This window comes from Oncorhynchus masou, chromosome 13 (assembly GCF_036934945.1).
Source record: "Oncorhynchus masou masou isolate Uvic2021 chromosome 13, UVic_Omas_1.1, whole genome shotgun sequence".
Classification (NCBI taxonomy): domain Eukaryota; kingdom Metazoa; phylum Chordata; class Actinopteri; order Salmoniformes; family Salmonidae; genus Oncorhynchus; species Oncorhynchus masou.
Genome location: NC_088224.1, coordinates 50,975,321 through 50,993,593, shown reverse-complemented (window position 1 = coordinate 50,993,593; position 18,273 = coordinate 50,975,321). Strand labels below are relative to the sequence as shown.

Genomic DNA, 18,273 nt, shown 5'->3' with positions numbered 1-18,273 from the left:
TCCTTTCTCCACGGACTTGTATCGTCGTCACAAGTTACCACAGTTACAAATTCATAAACCCCGCCTATTTATTTTTTATTTTACTAGGCACGTTTCTACCGTTCTTAAAATCAGATTTTAAACCTAACCACACTGCTAACCTTATGGCTGACCCTAAACTTAAATTAAGCCCAAAAAGCACTTTATTTTCATGAATTTGTATGATATAGACAATTTTGACTGTAGCTTTGATGCGCGAGAGTATGATACCGATAGTTGATGTTCTCGCTGGATTTGCATGTTCACCAAAAAGGCCCCGGAACCTGTGTATGGATCTGAGAAGTAATTTGAATAAGACTGAGCATTTTGTTGAGTTTCTTAGTTTACGTATTATGAGCATATTTAGATAGGAAGAGGCGAAGCAAAGCAATGGGGATGATTGAGCCCAAAATCTATATTCCCAGTAGGTAGCGTTTTTTCCCATATACCTTGCCAGGAGTTTTTGTTTGTAGGTCAATGTGAGAGCGTTTAATAGATCCCAACGGTGGGAGTGTCATAATACCCATACACCTAGCGGTCAAACAGGAAAACGGTTCCAATCTTTTATCCACCATTAATTTTTCCTATATGGAATTTTAGAAACAAATAAATAAGAACTGTGTTTCATGTAGGCTACTTCCGGCGCCGACAGAGATGGCCGCCTCGCTTCGCGTTCCTAGGAAACTATGCAGTATTTTGTTTTTTTTATGTGTTATTGTTTACATTGTTACCCCAGGAAATCTTAGGTTTTATTACATACAGTCGGGAGGAACTATTGGATATCTTGCCTATACCGTTTGGCCATCACTCATTCATTCCTTTACACTTGTGTGTATAAGGTAGTTGTTGTGAAATTGTTAGGTTAGATTACTTGTTAGATATTACTGCATGGTTTGAACTAGAAGCACAAGCATTTCGCTACACTCGCATTAACATCTGCTAACCATGTGTATGTGACAAATAAGATTTGATTTAACCATGGCATGATGTTTTGATAACCATGTAAATCCCTTTCAGACACGGTGACTTATCAATATATTCAGCTCTATTTACTCAGATTCGTAATGCAAATTAGCATCAAAGTAGACATCATGCAAGACTGCAAATCCCTGCACGTTATCTCTAGCTGACATCTTTACTAACGTGTTCTGTCAATTTAACACTGGCCCAAAACAGTTCACAGAATTGTCCATTTAAATACACTACCGTTCGAAAAGTTTGGGGTCACTTAGAAATGTCCTTGTTTTTTGAAAGAAAAACATTTTTTTTTTGTCCATTAAAGTAACATCAAATTGATCAGAAATACAGTGTGGGCATTGTTAATGTTGTAAATTACTATTGTAGCTGGAAACAGCTGATTTTCTTTATGGAATATGGCTCTCTTGGGATATATTGTCGGAATCGGTTCAGCAAACGGGCTTCTCCATGCATTGCGCCGACAGAGATAAACACCTTTCTGGGAAAAGGAAGGGTGGGATGTATGCTTTATGATTAACAACTCATGGTGTAATCATAACAACATACAGGAACTCAAGTCCTTCCGCCCACCCGATCTAGAATTCCTTACAATCAAGTGCCGACCATTTGACCGACCAAGAGAAATCTCATCAGTTGTAGTCATAGCTGTGTACATTCCCCCTCAAGCAGACACCAAGACCACCATCAAGGAACCTCACTGGACTATATGCAAACTGGAAGCCATACATCCTGAGGCTGCATTTATTGTAGCTGGGGATTTTAACAAAGCAAATTTGAGAACAAGTCTACCTAAATTCTTCCAGCATATTGATTGCGCTACGCCCATGCTCAAAACCCTCGACCACTGCTACTCTAACTTCCGCAATGCATACAAAGCCTTCCCTTCGGCAAATCTGACCATGACACCATCTTTCTCCTTCCGTCTTATAGGCAGAAACTCAAACAGGATGTACCAGTGACGAGAACCATTCAACGCTGGCCACGCTTCAAGATTGTTTTGATCAAGCGGACTGGAATATGTTCCGGTCAGCCTCAGAGAACAACATCGACCTATATGCTGACTCAGTGAGTGCGTTTATAAAAAAGTGCATTGGAGATGTTGTACCTACTCTGACTATTAAAACATAGTCTAACCAGAAACCATGGATGGAGCGCGGCATTCGCGCAAAACTGAAATCGCGATCCACCGCAATTCACCATGGAAAGAGGTCTGGGAATATGTCTTAATATAAACAGTGTAGCTATTCCCTCCGCAAGGCAATCATCAAGCGAAATGCCAGTGCAGGGACAAGGTGGAGTTGCAATTCAACGGCTCAGACACAAGACATATGTGGCAGGGTCTACAGGAAATCATGGACTACAAAAAGAAAACCAGCCACGTCACGGACACTGACGTCACGCTTCCAGACAAACTAAACACCTTTGGCTGCTTTGAGGATAAGTGTCACCGTTGTGGCCCTCTAACAAGGACTGTGCCCCCTCCCCTGTGGCTGACGTGAGTAAAACATTTAAACGTGTTAACCCTCGCAAGGCTGCTGGCCCAAAGCATGCGCAGACCATCTGGCTGGTGTGTTTACGGGCATATTCAATCACTCCCTATCCCAGACTGTTGTCCCCACATGCTTCAATATGGCTACCATTGTTCCTGTACCCAAGAAGGCAAAGATAACTGAACTAAATGACTACCGCCCCGTAGCACTCACTTCTGTCAACATGAAGTGCTTTGAGAGATAGTCAAGGATCATGTCACCTCCACCTTACCAGCCACCCTAGACCCACTTCAGTTTGCATACCACCCCAGTAGGTCCACAGACGATGCAATCACCATCACACTGCACACTGCCCTATCACATCTGACAAAAGGAATACCTATGTAAGAATGCTGTTCATTCACTACAGCGCAGCCTTCAACACCATAGTACCCTCCAAGCTCATCAAGCTGGAGGCCCTGCGTCTCAATCCTGCCCTGTACAATTGGGTCCTGGACTTTCTGATGGGCCGCCCCCAGGTGGTGAAGGTAGGAAACAACATCTCCACTTCACTGACCATCCAACAATGGGGCTCCACAAGGGTGCGTGCTCATCCCCTTCTGTACTCCCTGTTCACCCACGACTGTGTGGCCATGCACGCCTCCAACTCAATCATCAAGTTTGTAGACAACACAAAAGTAGTGAGCTTGATTACCAACAACAACGAGGCCGCCTTCAGGGAGGAATGGTGGGCACTTGGAGTGTGGTGTCAGGAAAACAACCTCTCACTTAACGTCAACAAAACAAAGGAGATGATCATGGACTTCAGGAAACATCAGAGGGAGCACTCCCCTATTCACATTGAAGGGACAGAAGTGGAGGGTGGAAAGTTAAGGTCCTTGGCGTACACATCACAGACAAACTGAAATGGTCCACTCACACAGACAGTGTGGTGAAGGCAGCGCAACAGCACCTCTTCAACCTCAGGAGGCTGAAGAAATTTGGCTGGTCACCCAAAACCTTGACAAACTTTTAAAGATGCACAATCGAGAGCCTGGTACAGCAACTGCTCTGCCCACAACCGTAAGGCTCTCCACAGGGTGGAGCAGTCTGCACAATGCATCACCGGGGGAAAACTATCTGCCCTCCAGGACACCTACACCACCCGATGTCACAGAAAAGCCAAAAATATCACCAAGGACATCAACCACCCGAGCCACTGCCTGTTCACACCGCTACCATTCAGAAGGCGAGGTCAGTACAGCTGCATCAAAGCTAGGACCGAGAGACTGAAAAACAGCTTTTATCTCAAGGCCATCAGACTGCTGAACAGCAATCACTAACAGAGAGAGGCTGCTGCCTACATTGAGACCCAATCACTGGCCACTTTAATAAATGGGTCACTTCATACAATGCACTCTAAATAATGCCACTTTAATAATGTTTACATATCTTACATTACTCATATCACATGTATATACTGTATTTTATACCATCTATTGCACCTTGCCTATGCTGCTCGGCCATTGCTCATCCATATACTTACATGTACATATTCTCATTCACCCCTTTAAATTTGTGTGTATTAGGTAGGTGTTGGGGAATTGTTAGATTACTTGTTAGATATTACTGCACTGTTGGAACTAGAAGCATAAGCATTTCGCTACACTCACATTAACATCTGCTGACTCGGTGAGTGTGTTTATAAAGATGTTTATAACGTGTATGTGACAAATACAATTGGATTTGGAATATCTACATAGGTGTACAGAAGGCCAGTATCCTGGAGTCGCCTCTTCACGGTAGACGTTGAGACTGGTGTCTTGCGGGTACTATTTAATAAAACTGCCAATTGACTTGTAAGGCATCTGCTTCTCAAACTCGACACTAATGTACTTGTCCTCTTACTCAGTTGTGCACCGGGGCCTCCCACTCCTCTTTCTATTCTGGTTAGAGCCAGTTTGCGCTGTTCTGTGAAGGGAGTAGTACACAGCGTTGTACGAGTTCTTCAGTTTCTTGGCAATTTCTTGAAATAGCCTTCATTTCTCAGAACAAGAATAGACTGACGAGTTACAGAAGAAAGTTATTTGTTTCTGGACATTTGCAGACTGTAATCGAACCCACAAATGCTGATGCTCCAGATACTCACCTAGTCTAAAGAAGGTCAGTTTTATTGCTGCTTTAATCAGCACAACAGCTGTCGTAACATAAATGCAAAAGGGTTTTCTAATGGTAAATTAGCCTTTTAAAATGCTAAACTTGGATTAGCCAACACAACATGCCATTGGAACACAGGAGTGATGGTTGCTGATAATGGGCCTCTGTACGCCTATGTAGATATTCCATTTTAAAAAATCAGCCGTTTCCAGCGACAATAGTCATTCACAACATTAACAATGTCTACACTGTATTTCTGATCAATTAGATGCTATTTTAATGGGCAAATTTCTTTTGGCTTTTCTTTCAAAAACAAGGATATTTCTAAGTGACCCCAAACTTTTGAACAGTAGTGTACATTTAGACAATTTATTCATTACTACATTACCTAGCATTAGAGAGTTAATACAGAGATTCTTACCTTTGCCTCGATTCAGCATTCTCATCTAGATCATCATGGCATTTATGATAGACTTATTAGCATTTAATTTGTTGGGGATAAATACAGGCAAGTATATTGATAAATCACCTTGTCCAATAGAGATTCACAGTTATCAAAACGTCACGCGGGGTAAGCCATCACGAAACACAGCACTTATTTTAAGTGTTTCTAAAATTCCATATGGAGAAAATGAATGGTGGAAAAACAATTAGAACCATTTCCCAGTTTGACCGCTGGGTTTTATGGGTATTATGGCTTATACTGTTAGTGTATTTGGTTAACAACAAATGGGATGACTTATTTGCTACATAATGGTTAGTGTAAGAGTGTACTGACATAAGTAGGAGGACTTTGAGGGGGAAAAAAAAACACTTTATATCTGAGTTCACACACTGGTGCCATCTGCTCTTGCCTCCTATTTTTGAAGACGTTTATTTTCATTGTCAGAGCAGCTACTTAAACTGTGGTATGTTTTTCACTTGTAAGCAAATATGTTTAGTCCTAAAACCAGGAAATAAGTTATCTGGTTTGTTCAGCCATCCATATGGGAAAAATTAACGGCGAAAGAATATAATTTTGGAATAAACACTGAAAATAAGGTTTGAGGTTAACACAGGTTTAGGAGATCTTATACGCTTTGTTCTATGAGATAATATGACTTTTATGCATTATGAAGCCTTTGCAATTTGTGTTTTATTATTACACAAATTCTTCTAAATTCACAATGTGAAGTTAGCTGATGATAATATCATAGAACAAAACGTATAACAAATCCTATGCCGTGTTTACCACAGACCTTATTTTGTGCTTTTATCCCAAAACGCCATTCATTTTCACCCCACCCAGTAGGTGGTGGCAATACACCATGAAAGAATGTAATCCCCCGCAAAACTTCCCCGAAGAAGAAGTTCACCAAAAAAAATGGCAGCGCAGCAACAACCCGGTGGACCGATTCCTCAAATTGGAATGCAGCAAGCTGCTACACTTCAACAACAGCAGTTGAGTCAACAGCAAGATTTCGACCCTGTTCATCGATTCAAAATGCTTATTCCACAATTAAAAGAGAGCCTCCAGGTACTCCACGTTTTGTTTACATGAGCTCGTAACAATGGCTGGTCAGTCTGGTCTCTTCACTGCCACACAGAGGGGGAAAGGCGAATTTTTGACCAACCTTTACTTGGCGATCCTTCCAGTAATCCAACAATGTGTACGCTGCCATCTGTCTATTTCAAATATTACCATTGATTGAGACGGGTGAGTGTCATTCAACCAGTAGTTAAATTGGGATGTGAGGTGGGGGGCGTCTTTAGTTCGGGGGCACTCAGCCAAGGTTGTAGCCAGCTGACTAGCTCTAGAACTCAAGCCTTACCCAGCGTTAAGAGTTCTCAATCAATCCGGCATATAACAGCTGGATCAATGAACTACAATACTGACGCTCTGTTGTAACGTTACTAAATCCTGCTTGTGATACGGGTTTGGAAACCTTTGGAACTTTAACATTCTCACATCAGTGAGAAAAAAACTATTGTAAATCCATAAGGCAAACTTACTGGAAGCAGTTTAGCAAAGTTGCGTCCTGGTTGCTCCCGGCAGAATGTAACAACACTGAGCAAACCAAGGTAAGAAACATCCTCCCCAGTAAGCTCAAGAGGAGGAAGTGTAGTCTCTGTTAGTCGGTGTTGAAAATAAAATTGCCGGGTGTAAACAGAAAGCAACTTTGCAAAACAACATACAGTAAATATTTGTATTTTTACAATTATTTCTTGCTTATATGAAAGTTAAATTCAAAATATTTCCAATCGTCTATCGCATGTGAGGTGTAGGCCTATAGGGCCCGGCCTATGTGAGTTTAGAGAGTTTCGGCGCTCCGTCAGCGGTCGTGGCATTGTCCCTTAACTAATCATAACTGAAATTGGTGTCATGAGAAGGGCTAGTAGCTCACCTGTGTAATGACTGGGCATGCATGTTTTCTCCCTGTGCCACTCACAATTTGAAAGCGCCCAGAAGAGTATTATTTTCTCCCATAGAATGGGACAAGCTTGAATAGGTAAACTATTCTACTATGGGGTTGACTGAGGAAATATTAAATGTGGACAATTTTCCATTATATAATTCAAAATTAGCATTATCAAAGGTACAGGTGCCCCACGTGGCTCTAATTTGGATCATAGGTGCAGGGTTTGGGACCCAGCCCAATTCAACCCATTCAAGATTTCTGAGTCGCACTCATGACATGCATAACACCCACCTGTCTCAAGAAGATTTGAAATAGACAAGATGGCACAGTACACATTGTTGGATTACCGAATGGAGCAAAAAAAATGGATTTAATTTAATAACGGAGCATCTTCTAAGTTCAAATGAACCATCTGCAACTAGCAATGCGTTGTCTTCCATGTTGGGAATTGAGGAAGTATAGACAAGTTGGTTGAAAATGCTCTGTGCTACGCTTTACACTACCTAAATAATAACACCCATCAGCCAGCTGGAACAGTAGTAATGGTCTGACTAGGCAATATTTTTAATGCTTAACTTTTTTAGTTGAACTGCAAATAGTGGTGAGATACAGTGAATATGGTGATAATGCATTTTAATGCAATATAATATGTATGCATAGTAACAAAATATTGTGTATAGCTATGTACATGGTTGCAAAATGTAGCTACACCAAATATAGGATAACTAAGCATTATTTTCTGTCTAGAATGTCATGAAGATTGCCTCTTTAAATTTGGGACATAATACATCAATTGACAATGGCATGTAAGTACCCTTTTTCCCCTAACTCTCAATGGCACATACGCAGCCAATAAGCATGTATTTTCTGGAACTGAAGATGCACAACTTTCCTTTGTTTCAGAAAGAGCAGTGATGCCAGTGTACAGCGGTTTGACAAGAGTCTGGAAGAGTTTTATGCCCTATGTGATCAGCTGGAACTCTGCTTAGTGAGGCACACACACAACCTGCTTGTATTTCCATGCTCCAGTGAAATTGTTCACCACCTCTTTTCTTCTTTTTGAATGTTACCCCCTTTTTCTCCCCAATTTCGTGGTATCCAATTGTTAGTAGTTACTATCTTGTCTCATCGCTACAACTCCCGTACGGGCTCGGGAGAGACGAAGGTTGAAAGTCATGTGTCCTCCGATACACAACCCAACCAAGCCGCACTGCTTCTTAACACAGCGCGCATCCAACCCGGAAGCCAGCCGCACCAATGTGTCGGAGGTAAACACCATGCACCTGGCGACCTGGTCAGTGTGCACTGCGCCCGGCCCGCCACAGGATTCGCTAGTGCGCGATGAGACAAGGATATCCCTACCGGCCAAACCCTCCCTAACCCGGACGACGCTGGGCAAAATGTGCATCGCCCCATGGACCTCCCGGTCGCGGCCGGCTGCAACGGAGCCTGGGCAAAGAACCCAGAGTCTCTGGTGGCACAGCTAGCACTGCAATGCAGTGCCTTGGACCACTGCGCCACCAGTTCACCACCTTTTTTTACTACACAAATGTCTTATTTCTATTTGGCTTTTAGACTTCCAAGCATCATTCACCATAACATACAGTATAGTTTATACATTGATAAAGCTGGCAGCCTGGTCATCCGCTCACTTTTACTCCTCTTTTGTTTCCCCCATAGCGGCTTGCCTACGAGTGCTTATCCCAGAGCATTGACAGTGCCAAGCACTCTCCTAACCTGGTCCCAACAGCCACCAAGCCTGACACCGTGCAGACAGAGTCCCTGTCCTACTCACAGTACCTCAGCATGATCAAGTCGCAGATCTCCTGTGCCAAAGACATTCATAACGCTCTATTGGAGTGCTCAAAGAAAATCGCAGGAAAGGGCCAGCCACCAGGAATCCTGTAGAAATGGGCACTTCATTTCATTATATTATTATTTTTCTAAAGTTATTTGAATGTTTTGTTGTTGTACTGATTGATAAAGACATACAAAGTTGATTTAACTGTTTAACGGATGCCCCTCTTCACTTTTCTTCCCCCCAAAAATCAGAAAAGTAGCAAAAATAATGTCCTCGAGCATCAAGTAATGAGATTCACAGTTTCCTCAGATTATGGAAAACCAACTGTGCCTCAGATCCAGCCAGTCATAATTTCAACAACGCTATCCCACTTTTGACACCAATGGGGTCTTGACGAGGTCACTAGGTGTTGAACTAAGGTTGCTATAGTATTTTTACAAGCCAATGCTCTTTTTTATTTTGTTCACACGCTTCACAAAAATAAAATACTGAAACCTGTTAAACACTTAAAGCTGTAATGCCCATTGGTGAAACAGCGATGTTCGTTTGCGATATTTCGACAACGAAGTTACTGACAGACGTTTTCTTCTTCTTTCCCTCGACATCATTGCATGCGTGACAGAAAAGCACAAAATGAATACTGCCATTTTTTTTTAAACCATGCTGCTCCACGCTCCTGAGCTCGGCCAGAAAATGAAATAACAGAGGTGGGACATCTGTGGCGACGTTTCCCGCTACTGTAACCAAAATGATCAAATTCTCGTTCATTTTTCTGTCTTGATTCAGAATGGTGCTTTGCCAGAATGTCGATCGGTCGTCAGCATGCTAAGCTAGCCAATGCTTTAGCAGCCCATTGGATTCCATGAAAAAACAACTCTTAGCGTTGGGGGGAATTCAACAACACAACGAAAGTGTTGCTATATCATTAGCTAACCTAGCATGCTGACAAAAGGCTGTTTAATTAAAAACTCAGTTTTTCAATCTTCTCGATTCATAATTTCGGGATGATTAGGAGTACAACGAAATATTCCACCTCTGGATTGAAGTATGTTTTCCATCTTTTTTTGTCACATTCACATGGTTAGCAGATGATAATGCGAGTGTAGCGAAATGCTCGCGCTTCTAGTCCCGACAGTGCAGTAATATCTAACAATTTGCCAACAACTACCTAATACACACAAATGTCAAGGGGTGAATGAGAATATTGACATGGAAGCATATGGATGAGCGGCATAGGCAAGGTGCAATAGATAGTATAAAATACAGTATATACGTGATATGAGTAATGTAAGATATGGAAAAATTATTAAAGTGGCATTATTTAGAGTACATTTTATAAGTGACCCATTTATTAAAGTGGCCAGTGATTGGGTCTCAATGTAGGCAGCAGCCTCTGAGTTAGTGATTGCTGTTTTAGCAGTCTGATGGCCTTGAGATAGAAGCTGTTTTTCAGTCTCCCGGTCCCAGCTTTGACGTCTCCTCGCCTTCTGGGTGGTAGCGGTGTGAACAGGCAGTGGATCGGGTGGTCGATGTCCTTGATGATCTTTTTGGTCCATATACCGCGCCGGGCTCTGGTGGTCCACATTCTGGCATAGCACCGTTCCGAATTCAAGGGAGATGAACAAGTTCTGATCATTTTGACTACCGCTACTGCGGAGTTCAGTTTTGATCAAGTTTGTATGCCCTAAGGTGTAAGTATTATTTTATTTTGTCACAAGTAGTCACATTTCCTAATATGACCACCAGAGAAGTGACTGAGTCATGTGTTGGGAATTCTGTACCAAAGCTGTCCAAGACCAGCTACTATTCAACCAAACTGCAAAACCTATGTGTGGCCTGGTAGCTTTGTCTTAATTATAATAAACCTTTTTTGCTCACTTTAATTTATTTTCTTTTACATACATTTTCTATATATACACAAACACAGTGCATTTGGAAAGTATTCAGACCCATTCACTTTTTCCACATTTTGTTACGTTACAGCCTTTTTGATTAGTTTTTTTGTTGTCAATCTACACAGTATCCAGGTATACACATTTTTGCAAATTTATAAAAAATATTTAAAGAAAACAAGTATTGAGATCCTTGAAGCATATTTGACAGTGATTACAGCCTAGAGTTTTCTTGGATATGACGCAACAAGCTTGGCACACCAGTATTTGGAGAGTTTTCCCCATTCTTCTCTGCAAATCCTATCAAGCTTTGTCAGGTTGGATGGGAGCGTCGCTGCATAGCTATTTTCAGGTCTGTCGAGGGGTGTTCTATTGGATTCAAGTCCGGGCTCTGGGCCACTCAAGGACATTCAGAGACTGTCCCGAAGCAACTCCTACTTTGTCTTGGCTGTGTGCTTAGGGTTGTTGTCCTGTTAGTAGGTGAACCTTTCCCCCCGTCTGAGGTCCCGAGTGCTCTGGAGCAGGTGTTCATCTCTACTTTGCTCTGTTCATCTTTCCCTTTATCCTGACTAGTATCCCAGTCCCTGCCGCTGAAAAATATTTCCCCCAGCATGATGCTGCCACCACCATGTTTCACCGTAGGGATGGTGCCAGGTGTCCTCCAGACTAGACACTTGGCATTCATGCCAAAGAGTTCAATCTTGGTTTCATCAGACCAGAGAGTCTTGTTTCTCATGGTCTGAGAGTCCTTTAGTTGCCTTTTGGCAAGTTACAAGCGGGCTGTCATGTGCCTTTTTACTGAGGAGTGGCTTCTGTCTGGCCACTCTACCATAAAGGCCTGATTGGTGGAGTGCTGCAGAGATGGTTGTCCTTCTGGAAGGTTCTCCCATCTCCACAAAGGAACTCTGGAGCTCTGTCAGTGACCATCGGGTTCTTGGTCACCTCCCTTCTCCCCTGAATGCTCAGTTTGGCTGGGCGGCCAGCTCTAGGAAGAGTCTTGGTGATCCCAAACTTCTTCCATTTAAGAATGATTGGAGGCCACTGTGTTCTTGGGTACATTCAATTCTGCAGATATTTTTTGGTGCCCTTCCCCAGATATGTGCCTCGACACAATCCTGTCTCAGTGCTCAACGGACAATTCCTTCGACGTCATGACTTGTTTTTTTTTTCTCTGACATGCACTGTCAACTGTGGTACCTTTTATATTGACAGGTGTGTACCTTTACAAATCATGTCCAATCAATTTAATTTAACACAGGTGGACTCCAATCTAGTTGTAGAAACATCTAAAGGATGATCGATGGAAACAGGATGCAGCGTAGTTCAACTTCGAGTCTCATAGTAAAGGGTCTGAATACTTATATAAAGGTATTTATGTCTTTTTAATCCATTTTCAAAATGTCTTAACCTGTTTTGTCTTTGGGTATGGTTTGTGGAGTTGAGAAGGAAAAGGTATTTAATCAATTTTAGAATAAGACTAACGAAGCAAAATGTGGAAATTGTGAAAGGGTTTGAATACTTTCTCAGTGCACGGTATGTATATATGTGTGTGCATATTTTGGTTTTTATTTTTACTATTCTCTACATTGTAGAATAATAGTGAAGACATCAAAACTATGAAATAACACACATGGAATCATGTAGTACCCAAAAAAGTATTAAACAAATCAAAACATATGAGATTCTTCAAAGTAGCCACCCTTTGCCTTGACGACAGCTTTGCAGCCTCTTGGCATTCTCTCAACCAGCTTCATCTGGAATGCTTTTCGAACTATATTGAAGGAGTTCACACATATGCTGAGCACATGTTGGCTGCCTTTCCTTCACTCTGCGTTTCAACTCATCCCAAACCATCTCAGTTGAGTTGAGGTGATTGTGGAGGCCAGGTCATCTGTTGCAGCACTCCATCGCTCTCCTTCTTGGTCAAATAGCTCTTACACAGCCTGGAGGTGTGTTGGGTCATTGTCCTGTTGAAAAACAAATGATAGTCCCACTAAGTGCAAACCAGATGTGATGGCGTGTCGCTGCAGAATGCTGTGATAGCCATGCTGGGCAAGTGTGCCTTGAATTCTAAATAAATCACAGACAGTGTAACCAACAAAACACCATCACACCTCCTTCTCCATGCTTCATGGAACCAGACATGCGGAGATCATCATCCGTTCACGTACTCTGCGTCTCACAAAGACACAGTGGTTGGAACCCAAAAAATCTAAAATTTGGACTCGTCAGACCAAAGGACAGATTTCAGCCACTGATGTCCATTGCTCCTGATTCTTGGCCCAAACAGGTCTCTTCTTATTGGTGTCCTTTAGTACTGGTTTCTTTGCAGCAATTCGACCATGAAGGCCTGATTCACGCAGTCTCCTCTGAACAGTTGATGATAAGATGTGTCTGTTACTTGAACTCTATGAAGCATTTATTTCGGCTGCAATCTGAGGTGCTGTTAAGTAATTAATTTATCCTCTGCAGCAGAGGTAACTCTGGGCCTTCCTTTCCTGTGGGGGTCCTCATGAGAGCCAGTTTCATCATAGCGCTTAGATGGTTTTGCGACTGCGCTTGAAGAAACTTTCAAAGTTACTTAAAGTAATGATGGACTGTCATTTCTCTTTGCTTATTTGAGCTGTTCTTGCCATAATATAGACTTGGTCTTGTTGTGAAAATTCTTACAGAGGGACACTCAAAGTCAATCGTAAATTAATCATTGTTTATTGTCAGTGCGCTGGGTAGGTTCCAACAAACTACTGCAGACAAGTCATATTTGCATGTTTTTTTCTTATTCATCATTAACGTTTGCTTCATTCATGTGACTAACCAGTACTGGGTCATGCATGTGACAGACCGATACCTCATGAGGCTTCTTCTCTAAGCTGAGACCTTGAAACGGATATATTAAAACAGGGGTCTGGGCGTACTGCTAAATTGCAGATACTGATAGGGAGGGTTCGTTCAGTCACTTACTTGCATGAACACAGAAAAGGGTTATCATAAAAACAAACCCTTTTCTATTTAATACATTTGTATCAACCATATTTTCCATCACATTCCATCCTCTTATAACTTCTTATAATCATTACATTTTCTTGAACCTTTTATTTATACAGGTTTTTCTCATTGAGACCTGGTCAAATAGCAGCAGTGGGAACAAAGTTTCCAACATAACAACTTGCGTACATTAACACAACATTAAACAAAGCTATAGACACACACAGTACAACAATTACATATTTCGTTAAAAAAACACAAATATCTTGAAACAGCTGGCCTAAAGACAATTACACTCTTCTATGATATTGACATCAATCAAGTGTTTAAACTCAATCAACGAGACTAGATCTTTACATTTTAAAATGTTCAGGAGAGAATTCCAGGACCACTGGGGCTGCATGATATACTGAATCAAGTGCTCTCAGGGTAGTGGTTGAGACTGGCATATACAGCTCTGGAAGAAATTAAGAGACAACTGAAAAATGATCAGTTTCTCTGGTTTGACTATTTTAGGTATGTGTTTGGGTAAAATGACAACACATTCTCCCAAATAACAAGTAAAAATAGTCATTTTGAGCATTTATTTGCCGAAAATGACAACTGGTCAAAATAACAAAATATGCAGTGTTGTCAGACCTCGAATAATGCAAAGAAAATGAGTTAATTTTAAATTACACAATACTGTTTTAACTTAGAAAGAGTTCATAAATCAATCACAGCTTTAATGCTTCTTGGCATACTTTCCACCAGCCTCTCACATTGATGTTGGGTGACTAAAATCTAAAACCGCCAGTTATGTACACCATACAAGCTCCTTCCTGGCCTCCAGAGAAAAATAAGCCTTATGCTGGTAATAAAAACCTATTCTCAGCTTGAGCTTTCATATCAAGTTCTCCATATGCACAGTGAAGCTCACCTTGTCATCAACCCACCCACCAAAATATTTGTACACTTTGACTTGCTCTATAGTATGTCCAGCCAATGTAGCAATGACTTGATTTAGTAACATGCCTGGCATTTGAAAATACCATGCATTTTTGTTTTACCCAAATTCAGAACCAGCTTTAAATCATACATATTCTGTTCTATGATGTTAAATGCTCTTTGGGCATTTTCAAAAGCTAAAGATAAACTACTACCAAAAGAACAGTATCATCTGCATAAAAATGAAAATCCACTGTTTCAATATGATCCCAAATGTTGTTGTTGTACAAAATGAACAACAGTGGGCCCAAAATAGAACCTTGCGGAACACCTGAGCACAACTTTTGGAACCATTTTACAACTTTTACAACCATCCGCCATTACACATTGTGTACGATTTGATAGGTAATCTAGAGCATGACCAGTAATTCCACAACATTTTAACCTTTGCACTAACACAGCATGGCCCACAGTGTCAAATGCCTTCAACAAATCAATAAAGATGTTTTCTTGGAGGTAGTCCTTCAGCTGCCTAATAATAGGCAGCTGAAGCAATAGTTGTCAAGCAATAGTTGGCAATAGTTGTCAAGTAGCGAAGGATCTCCACCTTTCCGGAGAGGCAGTACAACATCAGATTTCCATAACTTGGGGATTTCCTTAACTTCAAGTTTGAGGTTAAAAATACATGTTAAGGGGGAGCAATGATGTCTGCAGCTAGGTGTAGGAGGCGTGGGTCTAGTTCTTCCGGGCCAGGAGATTTTTTTTCTATTAATTTCTTTCAGGGCTTTACGCACTTCTGAAACAGAGAAGGATGAAAATGAGTGCACATGGGTGTCAGGTAAATTCATAGGGGGCTCAATTATACCTTTGACCTTTTCAAATAAACTGCCTGCATCTAGAAAATGCTGATTTAAGGCTTTCAGAATAGAGGTTCTCTCAGTTACAATCTGTGTGTCCACCAACAATTGTTTGGGAAGCTGTGTATCTTTTTTGCACTCCAAACCTTTCACTACTTGCCAAAATGTGGATATCTTATTTATGTTTCCCGAAGTAGATTTCAGGAGGTGGTCTGCTTTCAATATACGGATCATAGCCACACCCATATTTCGAAGACGTTTAAAAGACATCCAATCATCTGCCGAACCAGACCCTCTTGCTTTAGCCCACTTAGCATTTCGTTCCCTTAGGATTTTAGTAAGCTCATCAGTAAGCCAAGGGTTCTCTCTGCCCTTATACCTGCATTTTTTAAAGAGAGGCATGCTTATTGCATACATCCTGGAATGCATTGTGGAAGTAAGAAAAGGCTAGTTCAACATCAGGGACTAATTCCATTCTATTCCATTCAATACATGTAGGATATCAAAACATTTCCAGTTTATTTTCGTGATGACACATGGATATTGCTTAGGAATTTTACCATCTCTCACACAGGCAATGGCACAGTGATCACTTATTTCATTTGGAAAAATACCAGAAGCATTAAAACGATGAGTATTGGTTAAAAGATCAAATCAATCAAAGAGAATTTCAGAGAATATTTTATATTCAACCAAGTTACACTGTTGACAACCTATAATCTCACTCGGATTGTCAACAGTGTAAATAGGTTGAATATAAAATATTCTCTGAAATCCTCTTTGATTGAGCCAGCAGTAGCAGATGGAGGTCTAACAACAAGATACAACACTATTTAAAGATGAGCCAAGGTTTAGGTTCAAAGACAGATATTCATATTGCTTCGGTTCAGAAGTCAGAACGACCGCAGAGAACTTGTCTTTTACGTATCCAGCAACATCACCACCCTTAGATTTACCATCTGTACGAAAAACAATGTAACCATTTCTGCCAATATTTTAGTCTATAATATATTTTTTTGAGCCAGGTTTCAAAAAGCATAAATACATCATGGTTAGCAGTTTTTATCCATACATTCACAAAATCAAGCTTCGGCAGAAGTCTTCTTACATTCATATGCAGAAACTTCAGGCCACTCTGACTACTTAATTCAGCAGGGGTAAGAATGTCAGGACCTGGGTTAGGTTGCACATTTCCAGACAGTAGAAGCAGCAAGATAATGGCAAGTCTAGATCGGGGGTTACAACATTTGGATTTACAGACAGCACTTGAACGGCAATCCATAGTCACCAGAGTCTTTAATGCCACATATTTGAGGAGATGTGTAAAGTCCAGAGAGACAGTCCTGACATGTAAAGTGCAAGGGTCCGATTTCTCCCATGTTGTTTGGGAGAAATGTGCATAGTTCTCACATGTATTTACAAAGCAAGTGTGTGGTTTGACACACAACTCGAGGGAGAAACAGTCATATATTTCTTCCATCACAGAGCAACGGGCTCTAAAAGTGTCGCCAACATTGTCGAAGCCAAGGGGAGACAACAGCAAATGAACAACAGCAACATGTTTGTTTATTGCCCTAAGAATCACTATTCAAATAGTCCAACAGCAGATCAATAAAAAGTCAGCGAGGTAGGCAAGCAAAGCTGCGGGAGGAAAGAGAGTGGGGAGGGCACCTGTACCAGACTGGGAGAGACAGATCCAGGCAGCCGGGGACCAGTGCAGCAGGTGAAGAAAGCATTAGATTTGAGCTTCTATCAAAAGGAGGTTCTATCAAATTACATCATTATAATAAAACATAAAAGGTTACACTTCTAGTAACTACATCATTATAATGAATCCTAATAAAGCTAAAAATCTACAATCAAAAGGTTATAATCAGCGGGAGTGAGTATCAAAAATACTCACACATAAGGGATCTGTAGATTCAGAGGTGAATAAATCTCTCAATGTTAACTATTGTTTCCATATCTCTTACCACAATAGGGTTGTATTGACTTATGGTTTTCATGAAGTGGGACATCAACTTCATCAAAATCAAAAACCTTGTCGTTTAACAATTCTGCTAAGAACTTCAAAAAGTTGGTGCTGGCTCTTCAGCTCAATGTTCCACATAATGGAAACAGGTTAAGGGTTTAGGTTACCTTACCCTCAACTTGTTCAACGAAAACCACCTTCAATCATTACTCATCGTCCGTAATCTACAGGAAGAAATGGGAGCTCATCCAGAGTTGGCAGCTCATTTTAGTTTCTTCATCGTCTGGAGGAGCAGAAAACATGATAGCTGCTGAAATCTTACCAGCCATGGAGGCACAGATTGCCTTACAGCATGTTAATTACACAATTAAGCAAACGAAACAAAAAAACACATGCTTCTGCCCATTGGGCAATTTGGGATCTCCAACTTCCAAACAAGGATTCCAACCAAGGTGCAAGCGCCCACTTAGTTTTTTGGGGAATGACTCTTAGCAACAGGGGCAGCATGTAGCCTAGTGGTTAGAGCGTTGGGTCAGTAACCAAAAGGTTGGTGTATCGAATCCCCAAGCTGACTAGGTAAAAATCTGTTGTTCTGCCCCTGAACAAGGCAGTTAACCCACTGTTCCTGGACCGTCATTGTAAATAAGAATTTGTTCTTAACGGACTTGCCTAGTTGAGAATCTAGGGGCAGTATTTTCATTTTTGGGAAAAAATCGTTCCCGTTTTAAACAGGATATTTTGTCAGGAAAAGATGCTAGAATATGCATATAATTGACAGCTTTCGATAGAAAACACTAACATTTCCAAAACTGTAAAGA

General features: G+C 41.2%; 1 protein-coding gene across 1 annotated transcript; it reads left to right on the top strand.

The window, feature by feature from the left end:
* The first annotated feature begins 5,967 nt into the window (after positions 1-5,967).
* On the top strand, positions 5,968-9,034 carry LOC135552516 (mediator of RNA polymerase II transcription subunit 29-like). Its single transcript, XM_064984189.1, has 4 exons — positions 5,968-6,138; positions 7,769-7,827; positions 7,925-8,009; positions 8,702-9,034. Exons 1-4 carry the CDS (start codon positions 5,986-5,988, stop codon positions 8,927-8,929), a joined length of 525 nt encoding a protein of 174 aa, XP_064840261.1. The 5' UTR covers positions 5,968-5,985; the 3' UTR covers positions 8,930-9,034.
* The last annotated feature ends 9,239 nt before the right edge of the window (positions 9,035-18,273 follow it).

Bases quoted from the DNA above. Each gene is read 5' to 3' on its own strand.
- LOC135552516 (XM_064984189.1), top strand. From the start codon at position 5,986: ATGGCAGCGCAGCAACAACCCGGTGGACCGATTCCTCAAATTGGAATG. The intron at 6,139-7,768 runs GTACTCCACGTT...TTTTCTGTCTAG, and splicing joins AATTAAAAGAGAGCCTCCAG to AATGTCATGAAGATTGCCTC. The intron at 7,828-7,924 runs GTAAGTACCCTT...CCTTTGTTTCAG, and splicing joins ACATCAATTGACAATGGCAT to AAAGAGCAGTGATGCCAGTG.